The 18,671-nt window shown below is 45.5% G+C and overlaps 1 protein-coding gene across 1 annotated transcript in view; it reads left to right on the forward strand.

Annotated features, from left to right (window-relative positions):
- Positions 1 to 18,671, forward strand: part of LOC124031853 (agrin-like) — a 298,853-nt gene that overhangs the window by 178,806 nt on the left and 101,376 nt on the right. Inside the window, 1 exon segment of the mRNA XM_046343616.1 lies at positions 10,334 to 10,549. Coding sequence (XP_046199572.1) covers positions 10,334 to 10,549 — 216 coding nt within the window.

Here is an 18,671-nt window from a genome sequence, read left to right on the forward strand (position 1 = left end):
ATTTACGGGTTACTATGGAGGAGTTTTGGTTCCTGACTCAAAGGGATTAGCGTCCGAGCATCAAAACTGATGGTACGCTGATTCAGTGCGCTCGTCTGTATTAAAAACAAACATCGATCCAGGTTGGATGTGATAGGAGAGATGAGATGCGCTCTGTCGACCACGCCCCCTGACTTTGAGAAGCTCCAACGCGACATGCATCAAGCACACCCATCTCATTAGTGTTAGTGAGACAAAGTAAATTATGTCAGACTAATTTGAAATTGACTGTCATAGCCCCACATTAATAGTATATGATGGTGAGTTGAGAATACAATCGAATACTGTTAGAATGTTTTGCAATTGGCTGTCATAGTCACAATTTAAACAAGTAAACATTGGCTGTTAATTATATAATTTTTGTTCATATGGTTGGGGTCATGAGAATGTAAAGATATCAAAATGGGGTCGTGGGCCAAATAAGTTTGGGAACCCAAGGAATAGACTGTTGGAAACACTGAGAGAAAACAATGCAGGGGTAATGTATGTTTTACATTCTTTCTCCTATTTAGTACTATTTTATTTCCTCTTTGCTCTCTATCTTTTCTCCCTCCCCCTCCCTCTCCTTCCCTCTTTCTATCCTTTCCTCTCCCTGCCCTCTCTCTAACATCTCTATCGCTCCTTCCCTCTCTCTAACATCTCTATCGCTCCTTCCCTCTCTCTAACCTCTCACTCTCCTTCCCTCTCTCTAACCTCACTCTCCTTCCCTCTCTCTAACCTCTCACTCTCCTTCCCTCTCTCTAACATCTCTATCGCTCCTTCCCTCTCTCTAACCTCTCACTCTCCTTCCCTCTCTCTAACATCTCTATCGCTCCTTCCCTCTCTCTAACCTCTCACTCTCCTTCCCTCTCTCTAACCTCTCACTCTCCTTCCCTCTCTCTAACCTCTCCTTCTCCTTCCCTCTCTCTGACCTCTCACTCTCCTTCCCTCTCTCTAACATCTCTATCGCTCCTTCCCTCTCTCTAACCTCTCACTTTCCTTCCCTCTCACTCTCCTTCCCTCTCTCTAATCTCTCCCTCTTCTTCCCTCTCTCTAACCTCTCCCTCTCCTTCCCTCTCTCTGACCTCTCACTCTCCTTCCCTCTCTCTATAACCTCTCACTCTCCTTCCCTCTCTCTATAACCTCTCACTCTCCTTCCCTCTCTTTAAGCTCTCTCTCTTCCTCCGCCTCTTTCCTTTCCTTCATTCCAACCTCTCTCTCTCTCTCCTTCCCGCTCCCCATCTTCTCTTGCTCTCTCTATTTATCTCTCTCAACTCTGCTCATCTCCTCTTGCACATTCTGTCTCATTCCCTCTCCCTCATTACCACCTCTCTCGCCATCCTCTTCCTCTCACTACATCTCCCATCCTTCTCTTTTTCTGTCTGTGTCTGGAAAACAGTGTGGGAATGTTTGTTGTTTAGCTGAGCCGGTGTGTGTGCATGTGCGTGTGTGTGCGCGCGGTAAATAATACATTGATGCGGGTGTAAGCCGGGTCAGCAACCCCGCTCAGCCCAGGAAGCTCAATGAGCAGGAGGGGAATTGATTGCCCTTTTATACGTGGAAATGAGAAAATACAAGCCTACACACACATTCCACATACACACACACACACTATCTTAGACCAGAAGGGGATTGAAGGAGAAATACCTCACACTCGCTTTATACCTTAATTTAGTTCGTTGGGATGACATCGTAGAAAGTAGCACAAGAAATAAAAAGTTGTTTGTAAAGTATGAAAATCTGTCTCTTCTTCTACCTCCCACTGCTGTGTTAAGCAGATGTTTACCTACTAGCTGTTCTTTCTATGATTGCTGCGCAATCAATAATTGACTCCCATCAGTCTCCTGGGAGCCTGTAAGTAGAAGATCAATGGAAGTTTTAAGCAGATGTATTTTACAGACAGTGGGCGCAACTAGACCGTATTTATTCGAAGTGACATAGTGCATCTCTCCCGGTCCTTCTGGCGCGTTGCTGTAAATGGCGTTATCGATGGAGCGGCAGGCCGACGCTCAAGTTTGCCATTCTATGAATCAATTGCCTACCTCTGAGTGCATCGCATTCAGCCAGAGGCAGAACATATAGGGCTGGAGCAAATATAGTGCGTAATCTTACTGTTTCTCAACAAAATTCTAAATGATGTTCAAAATGAGATTATTCTAAACCAAAAGGGAATCGAGGAGCAAATGCACCGGGGGCTCACGCATTCACCGACGGAATGATGGAAGGAAAAACAGCTTTTCTTAACTTATCAAGATTTGTGCAGTCGCCGCTCTGGAGTGTGTAAATAGTCACCTGTGAATGGGTCTGGAGTTTCCATTTTGAAACCAGATGTGATGACTGCCTCGCGCCCATTAAGTGGATGACAGTCTCCATGGCAACGTTTCCCCGTGTTCCGATAGCCTTTTGGCACAGTGACACAGGGAAACAGCCACACAACACCTGGAGATAGTTAACTCATGCAATCCCTGGCTTGCATTTTTTAGACTTTCTGGTTTCATAAGGCAAACTGAAATAGTATTTTAACTCAGGTCTGCACTCCAATATGCCTCTTAAGCTCTGCCGCTTTAATCCAATATAGATAGCATAGGCCAAACCAGAATAGTTATTTAATAATGAGCCATTTTTGTTTTTTAATCTCACAGGAAAAGTCCATTCGCTATTCTTTACACCCGTGTAAAGTTCAGGGATAACCGTCTCACGTATTTATTAATCTCCTTCCTCCTGATCCTCTTGACCAAACACGGAACTTGTGGAATAGAAACCTTGTGATGTTTACCAAATGGGCAATTTTGGATTTGTCAAGTCAGTCTTGAAGCGTTTAAGCAGAGAGGAAAGGTGAAGTGAGAGGTTTCACGCTCGCCAAAATCGCTCGCCAAAATCTGTCCAATATAATCTCAATGCGTTTCTATGGTTTTATTTTGGACCTAAGCTTGTCGCCTGCCTTCCAGCCTTTGGGACAACGACTCCCACTGTTAGGGAGGAGACATGAGCATCTTGTCAATATATACAGATCTCTGGTTTAAATCTTCATACTCACCCCATTATTATGTGTATTGCTTTTCAGATAGGCAAACAATTCACCAGACATCACACAGTTCTACTGTTATGGTCCCAGAATATAAAGACACATCATTAATGTTACACACAGTGGAAGTTATACCCCTATTACAAGCCTGTTCAACCTCTGTTTCGTATCGTCTGAGATTCCCAAAGATTGGAAAGCTGCCACGGTCATCCCCCTCTTCAAAGGGGGTGACACTCTATACCCAAACTGCTACAGACATATATCTATCCTACCCTGTCTTCCTAAGGTCTTCGAAAGCCAAGTTAACAAACAGATTTCGAATCCCACCGTACCTTCTCCACTATGCAATCTGGTTTCAGAGCTGGTCATGGGTGCACCTCAGCCACGCTCAAGGTCCTAAACGGCATCATAACCGCCATCGATAAGAGACATTACTGTGCAGCCGTATTCATCGACCTGGCCAAGACTTTCGACTCTGTCAATCACCACATTCTTATTGGCAGACTCGACAGCCTTGGTTTCTCAAATGATTGCCTCGCCTGGTTTACCAACTACTTCTCTGATAGAGTTCAGTGTGTCAAATCGGAGGGCCTGTTGTCCGGACCTCTGGCAGTCTCTATGGGGGTACCACAGGGTTCAATCCTCGGGCCGATCCTCTTCTCTGTATACATCAATGATGTTGCTCTTGCTGCTGGTGATTCTCTGGTACACCTCTACGCAGACGACACCATTCTCTATACTTCTGGCCCCTCTTTGGACACTGTGTTAACTAACCTCCAGACGAGCTTCAATGCCATACAACTCTCCTTCCGTGGCCTTCAACTGCTCTTAAACGCAGAGAAAACTAAATGCATGCTATTCAACTGATCCCTGCTCGCCTGTCCAGCATCACTACTCTGGACAGTTCTGACTTAGAATACGTGAACAACTACAAATACCTAGGTGTCTGGTTAGACTGTAAACTCTCCTTCCAGACTCACATTAAGCATCTCCAATCCAAAATTAAATCTAGAATTGGCTTCCTATATCGTAACAAAGCATCCTTCACTCATGCTGCCTAACATACCCTCGTAAACTGACCATCCTACCGATCCTCGACTTCGGTGATGTCATCTATAAAATAGCCTCCAACACTCTACTCAACAAATTGGATGCAGTCTATCACAGTGCCATCCGTTTTGTCACCAAAGCCCCATACACTACACACCATTGCGACCTGTACGCTCTCGTTGGTTGGCCCTCGCTTCATACTCGTCGCCAAACCCACTGGATACAGGTTATCTACAAGTCTATGCTAGGTAAAGCCCTGTCTTATCTCAGCTCACTGGTCACCATAGCAGCACCCACTCGTAGCACGCGCTCCAGCAGGTATATCTCACTGGTCACCCCCAAAGCCAATTCCTCCTTTGGTCGTCTTTCCTTCCAGTTCTCTGCTGCCAATGACTGGAACAAACTGCAAAAATCTCTGAAGCTGGAGACTCATATCTCCCTCACTAGCTTTAAGCACCAGCTGTCAGAGCAGCTCACAGATCACTGCACCTGTAAACAGCCCATCTATCTACCTACCTCATCCCCATACAGTATTTATTTATTTATCTTGCCCCTTTGCAACCCAGTATCTCTACTTGCACATTCATCTTCTGCACATCAACCATTCAAGTGTTTAAATTGTAAGTACTTCACCACCATGGCCTATTTATTGCCTTAACTCCCTTATCTTACCTCATTTGCACTCTCTGTACATCAAATCTTTGTTTTCTTTTGTTCTGCTGTATTATTGACTGTTTTGTTTATTCCATCTGTAACTCTGTGTTGTTGTATGTGTCGAATTGCTATGCTTTATCTTGGCCAGGTCGCAGTTGCAAATGAGAACTTGTTCTCAACTAGCCTACCTGGTTAAATAAAGGTGAAATAAAAAAGTAAAATACAATTCTAACTATACAATACTTTCTTGCATTGTCTAACATCTGTGTCAAACTCATTCCACGGAGGGCCGAGTGTCTGTGGGTTTTCGCTCCGACCCTTGTACTTGATTAATGAATTAAAGTCACAAATTAGTAAGGATCTCCCCTCACCTGGTTGTATAAGTCTTAATTGAAAGGAAAAAAGGAAAAACAAGCAGACACTCGGCCCTCATTGGAATGTGTTTGACACCCCTGATAATAATAGTGTCTATCTTGTCATTTCTGTGAGAGCTGCTATCCCTAGCTTACCCGCATCCCCATTAGTCCACACCTCCCTTTCTCACCAGCGAGAGCATGAAATCATGTATTATGGATGACCTCTCTAAATACACTGTGAGCATTGCCTGGACAAGGCATTACCTTCCATGTCAGCCACAAACTGGACATGCTCCTTCTCTCAAATGGGATTTCCTCCAGAGGGTAGAAAGAGACCCACCTGCATGTAAATGAAGCTTTTAGCTCTTGGGGTAGAAAGATTACCTTACACAAGCACATGCAAACACAAGCACACACTCACACTCTTCCCTCCAGCCGATAGAAAACCCACTGAATACAGATTCCACACAAGTGGCCAGTACTGCGATGTGCATGGCCAGCCTGTTATTGTACCGTCTATATATTATAATCCCCAGTCCTTGTGGGTCAGTTTACAGCCGGGTTCATGTTTAAACGTTTACCTTGTCCCATTTTTTTTCTTCTCAAAGAACAGAAGATACAGAAAATGTGTACTGTTTGTACAAGGACAAAGGTGCAGGAAAGGGGTCACGCTAACCGCTAGTCTATTTATTCAGCACTGAAAGCAAATTGGCTTACATTCTGTTCAGATAAATGCTCTACACTTCCCTAGCGTATGAGGCCATTTACAGCTCTTAGCGTAGATGGGTAATGAAGAACTGGAGTTGCTAGCATGTGACTGGTGAGGGAAACGTCTCTCTTGGTGTATGAGGTGTCATTCGTCCGTCCACATTGTCCTTTTTCTTAACCCTTTACACTCGTACACGGGTTGAAAATGGCAGATTTGGGCACTGGTAAGTGCCTACATTTGAATGCAGTGGCTGTACAGTAAAAGCTTTACATGATGTCAGAGCTCAGGGTCTCCGCTACACAGCTCTGTATGGGTTTTGACTAACAGATGTTCTGAACTTGAGCACCTCGTGCGACAAGACGTTGCCCCCATCCCTTCCGCTAATTAGGCAACTTGAGGGAAAAGATGTAAATTAGAAGGACTGTGCGTAGCCCTATGGGACTCCCAATCACAGCCAGATGTGATGCAGCCTGGGTTCAAACCAGGTACTGCAGTGACACCTCTTGCACTGAGATAGTGTCTTAGACCACTGCGCCACTCGGGGAGCCCCAATCTGCACTTCACATTCCCGTTTACATGTCAACGTTTATGATCACTATGAACAGTTACAAGATGACATGGTGTCATACCGTGGGTTGTTCTGGACAGAATGAGCCTGTTTGTCTATTGTGAAGAAAATTCAACTTGGCACACTGCCTGAATGCACACAACTTTCCAAAATAACAATCCGTTTCTCTGAATTGCCTTCTGAAAGCCTAAAACTGTTAGATTGTATTGTATACTCATGTTGGTAATAGAACAAGCTTTCAAATCATGCCCACCTGACCCAGATTTGGATTTATAATGGACTGATTTTGGATTGTGTAAACAACAACCGTAATTGTGTGATGGTGGTGATGCGGGGTTGTGTTCCACACGAAACAACAAGGATGCTTGGTCTAGTTCCTCAACAGCACAGCTAGGAGAGCAAAAAAAAAAGTACCTTATAGTTGAAGACTCTTCTTTAGTTGTCACGTATACTCCCTCTCCAGCCTCTAGGTCATCAGGCTGCTGATTATCCCGCACACCTGTCACCATGTCTCGCGCCTCATGACACTCACCTGGACTCCATCACCTCCTTGATTATCTTCCCTATATCTGTCAATCCACTTGGTTCTTTCCTCAGGTGTTATTGACTCTGTTGTTTGTTGTTTTATTTATGAAAACACTCACTCCCTGAACTTGCTTCCCTGAACTTGCTTCCCTGAACTTGCTTCCTTTTACTTGCTTCCCTGAACTTGCTTCCCGTTAGTCCTCACACTCAAAGCCTTTTCTTTTTTTTGTCTTATGTTGCACCTACCCCACATTTCCAGGAATATTCTTATCATGTTACTGAATGTATCCAGAGTATTTTCAGATTTTGTATTCAACAAATGCGACACAAAGTAATGTAAATGTAAAATGCACAAGTCAACAGTGTAATGTTTGGATTCAGTCTTGTCAGGTGAGCCTCACCTTTGGTCTAATAATTTGAAACTGTTCCCTTTCAATTGCTACCATGGTTATGCATTTCATGTTTCTTCTGTTAGAAACATTTCAATTTAGCCCTATATAGGCCAATTCTGATGTGTGTAAAGTGTTAAGTTCCTTACCTCGCTTGAGATGTCTTTTTGAGCTCAGATTGCTAGCCCATGGCAGCAGATATGCCGGTGCTTCACTGACTAACGTTCTAGAGTAGCTCTTGGCATTTTGACTCTACCTGCCCTTCTCTACTTGTCACCTCAGTCAACATGTTAATACAAGTCCTTACACGTCATACATAGCTAGATTGGATTTCAACTCATCTCTCAGTCTCTTCCTATCTTGTCTCTCACCTGTCAGGTGACTGGGCCTAATTTGAACCCCTCCCCCCACACACACACTCCCTCTATCTCGCTCCCCCCTCTTCAACCACCGAAAAGAGACTAGCTCAGGTATGTCAGGCTCCAGCTCTTCAGGTGGTCTCCCACTGGGAACTGAAGCCCTCACCTGTCCTGTCTCACTGTAAAGGCGTCAGCATGCTTCAGTTTGGCGGGCACCCAGCTAAACTCAGCTAGCCAAACCGAACGAGTGTCCTCCCATTACTCCCTTAAAAGACCTTCGCTTGAAAAGCGAGAACAAAGCGGCATTAATACTGTTTGTCCATTTTGAGACACCATAGCCAGTATACACTTCCTCAAAGTAGATAACTCAATAAATCTGTCATTCATTTTGACATTTTTGCTGAGGTAATTTTGCCTTCTGATCAGTGGACAAATAAAATAACCTCAGATAGTGGGATTAAAAAGTCTCTATAGTCACAATTACCCTATTCACAAAGTAATCCATTGATTCTCATGTCTTAACACAGGATTTTATAGTAATTTTCCAGAAGAGAATCTAACTAAGATGTTTGGTTCAGTATTTTTCAATGAAAGAATGTACATGAAAACGAGTCGTCTCTCGTCGAATAACGGCAAAGACTTTATTGAAAAATCCCTACTGCTGACCAGTCACCTACAGAGGGGTGAAGACCTTGGCTCGAACTTTGGCTTGCCTTCAGAACAAATGTTGCTTGCCCGAACTGCCGTCGTAATATATGCACCAGCTCTACTGAACTGTTTTGCTCGGAAAGAGAGGGAGAGCATGGTAGACTTAGACTTTAAGAGAAAGAGAGCTGGCAGCCAAAGCAGATGCTGTAACAGCAGCCACCCTCTCCTTTCACACACACATAACAGTGGTGTGTATGTATGTATGTATGTGTGTGTGTGCAGTGTACGTGTGTGCGCCTGTGTGTGCGTGTTCAGGAGCGAGTGAGAGGAAGCCAGACAGCTGCCGGGCTAGTCCGAGTGGACATGCCCCCTCGCGTTTAGCCCTTGCCTGGGAACCAGCGATAAGACATAGCTGGGGGGGGATCGGTGGAAGGGGGGACTGGAGAGGAGGTGGGGGGGCAGCCGGAGAGGCCGTGCTGACATTGGGCATCAGACGCTCCAGACCAATCATACTTTCCAGACCGAGGCTTAGCTAGGAGTACACTTGGTCCTCAGTCTCATTGATTTCTATTCAAATCCACTACCTGTGAGAGTTGCCATCTGTTTTAGGCAGCTGTAATGTAGTACTATGGATGTGTGGCCACTGGCCAGATAAATGTATGTTTAAGGTCCCAAGCTGACATCTACACTACATGACCAAAGGTATGTGGACACCTGCTCATCAAACATCTTATTCCAAAATCATGGGCATTAATATGGATTTGGTCCCCCCTTTGCTGATACAACAGCCTCCAATCTTCTGGGAAGGCTTTCCGCTAAATGTTGGAACATTGCTGTGGGGACTTGCTTTCATTCAGCCACAGGAGTGGAAGTGAGGTCAGGCACTGATGTCAGGCGATTAGGCCTGGCTCGCATTCGGTGTTCCAATTAATCCCAAAGGTGTTCGATGGGGTTGAGGTCAGGGCTCTGTGCAGGCCTGTCAAGTTCTTCCACACCGATCTCAACAAACCATTTCTGTATGAACCTCGCTTTGTGCACAGGACCATTGTCATGCTGAAACAGGAAAAGACCTTCCCCAAACTGTTGCCACAAAGTTGGAAGCACAGAATCGTCTAGAATGTCATTGTATGCTTTAGTGTTAAGATTTCCATCCCTTGGAACTAAGGGGCCTATAGCTTGAACCATGAAAAACAGCCCCAGACCATTATTCCTCCTCCACCAAACTTTACATTTGGCACCATGCATTGGGGTGTTCTCCTGGGATCCAAAAAACCTATGGAAACCCATTTCATGAATCTCCCGACGAACAGTTATTGTGCTAACGTTGCTTCCAGAGGTTTGGACTCGGTGGTGAGTGTTGTAACCGAGGACAGACTTTTCTTTACACGCTACGTGCTTAAGCACTTGCCGGACCCGTTCTGTGAGCTTGTGTGGCCTACCACTTGTGTAGCCTACCACAGGCGTTTCCACTTCACAATAACAGCACTTACAGTTGACTGGGGCAGCTCTAGCGTAACAGAAATTTGACAAAATGACTTATTGTAAAGGTGGCATCCTATGACGGTGCCACGTTGAGAGTCACTGAGCTTTTCAGTAAGGCCATTGTTTGTCTATGGTGATTGCATTGCTGTATTGCCCCTATTGTATACACCTGTCAGCAACGGGTCTGGCTGAAATAGCCAAATCCATTCATTTGAAGGGGTGTCCGCATACTTTTGTATATATAGTGTATATTACAGGAGTCAATGAAGCTACATGTGCATGGTGGATATTGTATGTTCTCGTGTATGGGGAATATTAACAAAGTTGTGTAACCCATAGAAATATGGGTATATATGTTTCTCAAGTGTGAACTGTTAGCTAAGGCCGTTTAACTTTCTGTAACGTCACTTATGTTTTCAAAGGGTCCTCCTGTTGGGCGCATTTCCCCTCTTCGAAATGACACACTGCTTTGCACATTTTTTTATGAAATGTCAAATGTTTTTAATAAAATGATCAATTGTAACAGTGTTTCCCTCCTCTCTCTGGGCAGGTTGCAGAGGTATGCTGTGCGGCTTCGGGGCGGTGTGTGAGCGTGAAGCGGCTGACCCCTCTAAGGCGGAGTGTGTATGCAAGAAGATGGTTTGTCCGTCGGTTGTGGCGCCCGTGTGCGGCTCAGACTCCTCCACCTACTCCAACGAGTGCGAGCTGGAGAAGGCCCAGTGCAACACGCAGCGACGCATCAAGGTGCTGCGCAAGGGACCCTGTGGTGAGTCCAGCTAGCTAGCATCACGCTATCTAGCTATTATAGTTTGTCGGTGTTGTGTGCTAACACAAAGTATTGTATTTACAGTATGGTGAGATCAGCTAACGTCACGCTAGCTACTATTCAGTCTGTTCCAGTCAGTGTTGTGGACTACTACTGTACCTTGTTCCTTATCTATGGAGAGTCCAGCTAGCAATACGCTACTATTCAGTCTGTTTCAGTCAGACTACTACTCTACCCTGATGTATAGTGACTCAGCTAGCATGACTCTACTATTCAGCCCACTGCGATCCTTAGTGCTCTTTCATACATTCAGAATGAGTCCTTTTAGCATTACACTACAATACAGTACATTTCAACATAGTATATGTTCTGTACCTCCGCAAGGGAAATGCGAGCCGTTACTTCATTATCCTCACAGAGCCTAGATCATGATCGTGAAGGGGGTGGGGGTGGGGGTGGGGGCCACACAAAAATCTGAACTCATCATGGGTTCACGCATCTTCACACAATACACCATAATGACAAAGTGAAAACATGCATTTAGAAATGTTTGCAAATTAATAGAAGATTAAATACAGAAATATCTCATTTACATAAGTGTTCACATCCCTGAGTCAATACATGCTAGAATCACTTTGGCGGCGATTACAGAGGTGAGTCTTTATGGGTAAGTTTCTAAGAGCTTTACACACCTGGATTGTTCAATATTTGCACATTACTCTTTAAAAAATAACAAGTTCTATCAATTGGGTTGTTTATCATTGCTAGAGAGACAATTTGAAGACTGGCCATAGATTTGCATGCCGATTTAAGTCAAAACTGTTACTCTGTCGTCTTGGAAAGCAACTCCAGTGTATATTTGTCCTTGAGTTTTAGGTTATTATCCTCCTTAAAGGTGAATTTGTCTCCCAGTGTTGGAAAGCAGACAGAACCAGGTTTTCCTCTAGGATTTTGCCTGTGCTTAGCTCTATTCCATTTAATTTTATTTTTAAAAACTCCTTAGGCCTTGCCAATGACAACCATACCCATAACCTGATGCATCCACCACTATGCTAGAAAATATGAAGAGTGGTACTCCGTGATGTGTTGGATTTGCCCCATAGATAATGCTTTGTATTCAGGACATAGAGGAAATAGATTTGTTTACTTAATTGCCTTTTTGCAAACAGGATGCACGTTTTAGCATATTTGTATTTTGTATTCTGTACAGGCTTCCTTCTTTTCACTCTGTCATTTAGGTTAGTATTGTGGAGTAACTACAGTGTTGTTGATCCATCCTCAGTTTTCTCCTATCACAGACATTACACTCTGTAACTGTTGTCGCTATTGGCCTCATGGTGAAATCCCTGAGCGGTGTCCTTCCTCTCTGGCAACTGAGTTAGGAAGGACGCCTGTATCTTTGTAGTGACTGGCTGTATTGATACGCCATCCAAAGTGTAATTAATCACTTCACCATGCTCAAAAGGATATTCAGTGTCTGCTTTTAATTTCTTTTACCCATCTACTAGTAAGTGCCCTTCTTTGCGAGGCATTGGAAAACCTCCCTGGTCTTTGTGGTTAAATCTGTGTTTGAAATTCACTGCTCGATTGAAAGACCTTACAGATAATTGTATGTGTGGGGTACAGAGATGAGGTAGTCATTCAAAAATCATGTTAAACACTGTTATGGCACAAAGAGTGAGTCCATGCAACTTATTATGTGACTTGTTAAGCAAATGTTTACTCCTGAACTTATTTAGCTTTTCAGATTTGTATTAATTAGTAGCACTTTCTAAAAACGTAATTCCACTTTGATGGTCTCTTAAATCTCAATTGAATCCATTTTAAGTTGGGGCTGTAACAGCACAAAATGTGAACAAGTCAAGGGTTAGGAACACTTTCTGAAGGCACGGTACCAGGCGCCTGACGACCAAACACCTCGAGGCCCTGTCTGTATCCCGTGGTCCCGAGAGAACGTATAATAACAGCAGTCTCCATTGAAGCATATGTCTCATACTCATCACTCATTAGCATAGCAGCCCGAGCCACTCCGGGAGGGGTTCGTAGGGCTGAAAGCCAGAGGAATACAATACACTACAATGGGCTTCCTGTCAAGGTTTTTTCTCATGTGCCATCGTTACAATGCTAATCCATTGGCTGATTGCTGTGCCGACTGGGGCTGGCTAATAGCACGGCCTGTTTGACGACAGGGCTTGCCAGATAGTGTGGGGGGGGGGAGAAAGAGCGAGAGAGAGAAAAGGAAGGGAGAGAGAGAGAGGGAAGGGAGAGAGAGAGAGGGGTGGGGAAGGGAGAGAGTGAGAGGGAAGGGAGAGAGAGCGGGGGAGAGAGTGAGATAGATGGAAGGGAGAGAGAGAGAGGGGTGGGGAAGGGAGAGAGAGAGAGGGAAGGGAGAGAGAGCGGGGGGAGAGAGTGAGATAGATGGAAGGGGAGAGAGAGAGGGGTGGGGAAGGGGGAGAGAGAGAGAGGGAAGGGAGCGAAAGAGAGGGAAGGGAGAGAGAGCGGGGGGAGAGAGTGAGATAGATGGAAGGGAGAGAGAGAGAGGGGTGGGGAAGGGAGAGAGTGAGAGAGAGGGAAGGGAGCGAAAGAGAGGGAAGGGAGAGAGAGAGTGGTGGGGAAGGGACAGAGAGGGAGAGAGAGAGAGAGAGAGAGAGTGAGAGAGAGGGAGAGAGAGGTAATTTAAATCAAATCAAAGTGTATTGGTCACGAACACAGTTCAGCAGATGTTATAGATGGTGCAGCGAAATGTTTATGTTACCGGCTCATAACAATACAGTACCATGTCAAACAAGTACACACAAAAACAAAAACAAGAAATCATGAAATGTCGCAATGAATCCAATGAACAACCCAAATAGCACTGTAACAGTAATCCATATGCAATCTATATATGTATATACACCACATATACACCGGATGTACATCAAAACCTCGATAGCATGTCTAGTCGTGAGAATTCAGTTTTAGCATTCGCCTTAGCATAGGCAAAGCGTATATGTAGAGTTCACAGAAATTGGGAATATGAGGCTATCAAGGATGAGAGCTTATTCAGTTGTGGGGAGAAATCCTACTTTTCAAAGCTATGTGACTACTTACTGTAATGCTCCTGTCTAGAGTCCCTTCAAGATGCATTCAAAGCCTAAAACAAGACATGTTGGACAGCAGTAGAATTCCCAAATGACAAACATCGTACTTCTGAGTATTAAAGAGCTTGTTCCATTTGACAGTTCCGACACAAATATCACAATAAATATTTGAATATCAAAACACATTTTGTTGACATTTAAGGGAGCAGCCGGTAAAAATAGGCGTAGCGCTGAAACAATGGAGCTTGAAGGAGAATAAATAGCGCTTAGAGAGAGCAAAAAAAACAGAGAGAGCAGACAATAACAGTCTTGCCACGGGAGGACGAGAAGCAGAGGGTCAGGGGGAAACTGGATGACAGATTCTATTTGTCCCTTCAAGACATTTCAGTGCAGAAGGGCCAGGCAGGTCACACTGGCTGGTATGATGTTGTTGTCTGTGGTGATGGAGAGATCTGCTGGAGACGGGGAGTGAATGTTTTTTTTTTACAAGTATTTCATTGTATTTGTTCACATTTTTCTAACTTTAATCAAACCACAACTTATAAAAGCTTCATAGGGAATTCATAAAGTCGTCATAAGCACTAAATGTTTCTTCTTCTCCATGACATATTAAGGTGGCCCTCCCAGTTGAAGGGACACGGTGCTTGGATGATCTATAATGATTAATGTAGTGGCAGATTAAAGCCAAGCTGGTGTTCAAGTCTGTAATGTAAGATAGCGACCGGGATCGTGCCTCTGGCCACTCCAGATACCAAGTCAATGCATGGCCACTTAATGCATGAGTACTCTAGCTCAGTTTAGTGGGTTTTTGTACTGTAATGTGTATATAACTCAGCCGGCATGGACCTTTATGGACATTCCAGCCTAAGCAACTCATTAATCCCCGCTTTATATAAAATGCATATAAAATAGGTAATTTGGGAGCGGGGTCACATTTCTGTGGGTTAGTTCACTAGTCCAGCGTCTATCGTCTACGGGTACCGTTTGAATTTTTTGGTTTTAAAGGGGAGCTCTTCTCTGTTTAAATCTGTTGAAATTGGCCCTGAAGCGTGAGATAACTGTGTTTTTTAGGGAAAAGATGAAAAAAAGCCATTGAAAGAGGGGTGTGGAGGAGGACAGAAGGCAGCTGGCACTTAACCAGGGTTACCGTTCAGTAGAACATGAAGAGCCGCGTTAGCTCTCCTAATATTGAACTTGGAGTCGACACAAGAGAGAGGGGTAAACACTCGGCCTCCCAACCCGTGCGGTGCGCTGCAGCGGGGAGGAGAGGGGGGCCCAGCGAGTGCCTGTGCCTCAGAACTCATTCCGGAGAGCCCAGTCGTGTGGAACGTGGAGTTTTTTTAGAGGGGGAGGGTAGTGGTGCGACGGGGAGAAAGTGGGCACAGATCGATGGGGAAGATCGATTTCGTGTGTGTGTAGAGGGAGCCCAGGAGCCTCACGCTCCGCTGATAGACTACACTCAGACTCTCATTCTTTCTCTCCCGCTCTTCTTTCATACCCCCGCTGTACGTCTTTCTTCCTCTCCCCTCTCTCTGTCACCTTCCCTTTTATCTCTGCCTCTCCCGCTCTTCTTTCATACCCCCGCTGTACTTCTTTCTTCCTCTCCCCTCTCTCTGTCACCTTCCCTTTAATCCCTGCCTCTCCCGCGCTTCTTTCATACCCTCGCTGTACTTCTTTCTTCCTCTCCCCTCTCTCTCTGTCACCTTCCCTTTTATGTCTGCCTCTCCCGCTCTTCTTTCATACCCCCGCTGTACTTCTTTCTTCCTCTCCCCTCTCTCTGTCACCTTCCCTTTTATCTCTGCCTCTCCCGCTCTTCTTTCATACCCCCGCTGTACTTCTTTCTTCCTCTCCCCTTTCTCTGTCACCTTCCCTTTTATCTCTGCCTCTCCCGCTCTTCTTTCATACCCCGCTGTACTTCTTTCTTCCTCTCCCCTCTCTCTGTCACCTTCCCTTCTCTTCTCTTCTCATACCCCGCTGTACTTCTTTCTTCCTCTCTCTCTGTCACCTTCCCTTTTATCTCTGCCTCTCCCGCTCTTCTTTCATACCCCCGCTGTACTTCTTTTTCTTCCTCTGTCACCCCCTTTTATCTCTGCCTGTCACCTTCCCTTTCATCTCTGCCTCCCTTTTATCTCCCGCTCTTCTTTCATACCCCCGCTGTACTTCTTTTTCTTCTCCTGTCACCTTCCCTTTTATCTCTGCCTCTGCTCTTCTTTCACCTTCCCTCTCTCTGTCACCTTCCCTTTTATCTCTGCCTCTCCCGCTCTTCTTTCATACCCCGCTGTACTTCTTTCTTCCTCTCCCCTCTCTCTGTCACCTTCCCTTTTATCTCTGCCTCTTCTGCTCTTCTTTCATACCCCCGCTGTCTGTCACCTTCTTTTATCTCTTCTTGCTCCTTTCTACCCCCCCTCTCTCTGTCACCTTCCCTTTTATCTCTGCCTCTCCCGCTCTTCTTTCATACCCCCGCTGTACTTCTTTCTTCCTCTCCCCTTTCTCTGTCACCTTCCCTTTTATCTCTGCCTCTCCCGCTCTTCTTTCATACCCCCGCTGTACTTCTTTCTTCCTCTCCCCTTTCTCTCTGTCACCTTCCCTTTTATCTCTGCCTCTCCCGCTCTTCTTTCATACCCCCGCTGTACTTCTTTCTTCCTCTCCCCTTTCTCTGTCACCTTCCCTTTTATCTCTGCCTCTCCCGCTCTTCTTTCATCCCCCCGCTGTACTTTTTCTTCCTCTCCCCCTCTCTCTGTCACCTTCCCTTTTATCTCTGCCTCTCCCACTCTTCTTTCATACCCCCGCTGTACTTCTTTCTTCCTCTCCTCTCTTTCTTCCTCTCCCCTTTCTCTCTGTCACCTTCCCTTTTATCTCTGCCTCTCCCTCCCGCTTCTTCTTTCTTTTATGCCTCCCCGCTCTTCTTTGTACCCCCGCTTCTTCTTTCTTCCTCTCCCCTCTCTCTGTCACCTTCCCTTTTATCTCTGCTTCTTTCTCCCACTCTTCTTTCATATCTCTGCCTCTCCCGCTCTTCCCGCTGTACTTCTTTCTTCCTCTCCCCTTTCTCTGTCACCTTCCCTTTTATCTCTGCCTCTCCCGCTCTTCTTTCATACCCCCGCTGTACTTCTTTCTTCCTCTCCCCTCTCTCTGTCACCTTCCCTTTTATCTCTGCCTCTCCCACTCTTCTTTCATACCCCCGCTGTACTTCTTTCTTCCTCTCCCCTTTCTCTCTGTCACCTTCCCTTTTATCTCTGCCTCTCCCGCTCTTCTTTCATACCCCCGCTGTACTTCTTTCTTCCTCTCCCCTCTCTCTGTCACCTTCCCTTTTATCTCTGCCTCTCCCGCTCTTCTTTCATACCCCCGCTGTACTTCTTTCTTCCTCTCCCCTTTCTCTCTGTCACCTTCTCTTTTATCCCTGCCTCTTCCGCTCTCCCCTTCACTGTGTTTCTCCTACCATTCTCTCTGTTTTTCTCTCTCTTTCCCCTATCCCTCTCTGTCCCTTTCTCTGTGGGTAACTGCAGTACAGCCTGACTGGCTGTTTGAAAGGACTCCCTGTCTTATCTCTCCAGCGCCAACAGACACCACTTCACTCCCTCCAGCCATGAAGAAAGACCGTCTCAGTACGCCGTGTGTCTAACTCTGGCCGTATCTACCTCACAGCTCCCCCCCAATCTCACTCCACAGTTGGTCCAAGGCAGTTGGTCCTAAGAGAACTCTGTCCGTCTGTCTGTCTGTCTGCTTGCCTGTTTGCTGGCTTCCCGGCGGTCTGTCTTTGCTAGTGCAGCCGAGGAAGCAACATCCGTTGTCTTTCAGTATAAAGTATTAGATGTGTTAATGTGGGAATCGATGTGTCGTGTTGTTTCCCTCTTATTGACTGTTAAAACCACATTCTTCAATACCAAGGGAACGGTTGGTTTGCTTCTCTTCGGTTCTGTCTGGTACCTTTGACAGGTATCCAATTGCAAAGTGGGATATTGTATTGCGGCTCAAGCAAACTGGTTGCAACCACTTTCTGTGTCTGGTCCCAAAATGGAAAACAATGTAAGTCTCTCTCTCCAACCTGTAAAGAAAGGATTGAAGAGGAGCTATATTCCTACACGGCAGAAAGTCCCCACAATATATACAATCCCCTCAAGAGGCAATACTGACTGTTCTCTTCCATGGTCTTCCATAGAAGACACATCGCAGACTTCCTAAGCAACACCAACAGACTGAATGGATGTTATCTGAAACTGTAGTCTCGTCTGTTGGATAGTTATTTTTTTCTTTCAGCCTTGTGTGGAGCAAAGCGTTCCCAGACACCTAAGCCCTGATGTTTTGCTCCCAGGCCCAGTTGCCGGGCGGACTACAATTCAAATCCGACAGTTTTACTCCGGCTGCGCTTTTGTGATGACCAGTGCTAGTTAGGAGGTCGTTAAGGTGTTAGGGGCGTAGAAAGACTGATTTATCCCTGTCCGTCTTATAAAGCGCTGGGAAGAAGCCTGAGACTCCACAAAGCCCATGAATCGAAGGAGAAGCGAGCAAACTTACTCCACCCCCCAACCCCTTCCTGTTAGCCAACAGGTCGTTCGTTACTCTGTCGACATGTGTGCGCTTCCCCCTGGCAAAATCGCCATGGCGATAGAGTTTGACAGCGGGCAGCGACTGCGGTGGAGTGTGGTGAGAGCCGGTGTAAATTAGTTTTCTCTCTCCCAGCATGGAGGTGCCAGTGACACGGTGTTCACCTGTCTTCTCAACCTACTAAGAGTCCCTCTGTCTAACTTTAACTCTTTAACTCACTCATCAGCTAGCTTCCCCATAGAGACGGCTTAGAGACCGCTAGAGACACTCCAAAAATATCAGTCTTGAAGAATGGCCGTCAATCAATGTCCCCCCCCCCCCCCCCCCCTTTTGGTATTTTGGTAGATCATAACATTTAAATGGGCATATAGCCATATTGTGGATAGGTTGCAGCTCAAATGTGAAACTATGGCATTACTGCTGCCACACATTGGCTTGGCTGTCATAGTAACTGTCATAGGATAGGTTATACTATAGATTTTGAACTCCCTCTTACT

This window comes from Oncorhynchus gorbuscha, linkage group LG03 (genome assembly GCF_021184085.1).
Source record: "Oncorhynchus gorbuscha isolate QuinsamMale2020 ecotype Even-year linkage group LG03, OgorEven_v1.0, whole genome shotgun sequence".
In the NCBI taxonomy this organism is placed as follows: Eukaryota; Metazoa; Chordata; class Actinopteri; order Salmoniformes; family Salmonidae; genus Oncorhynchus; species Oncorhynchus gorbuscha.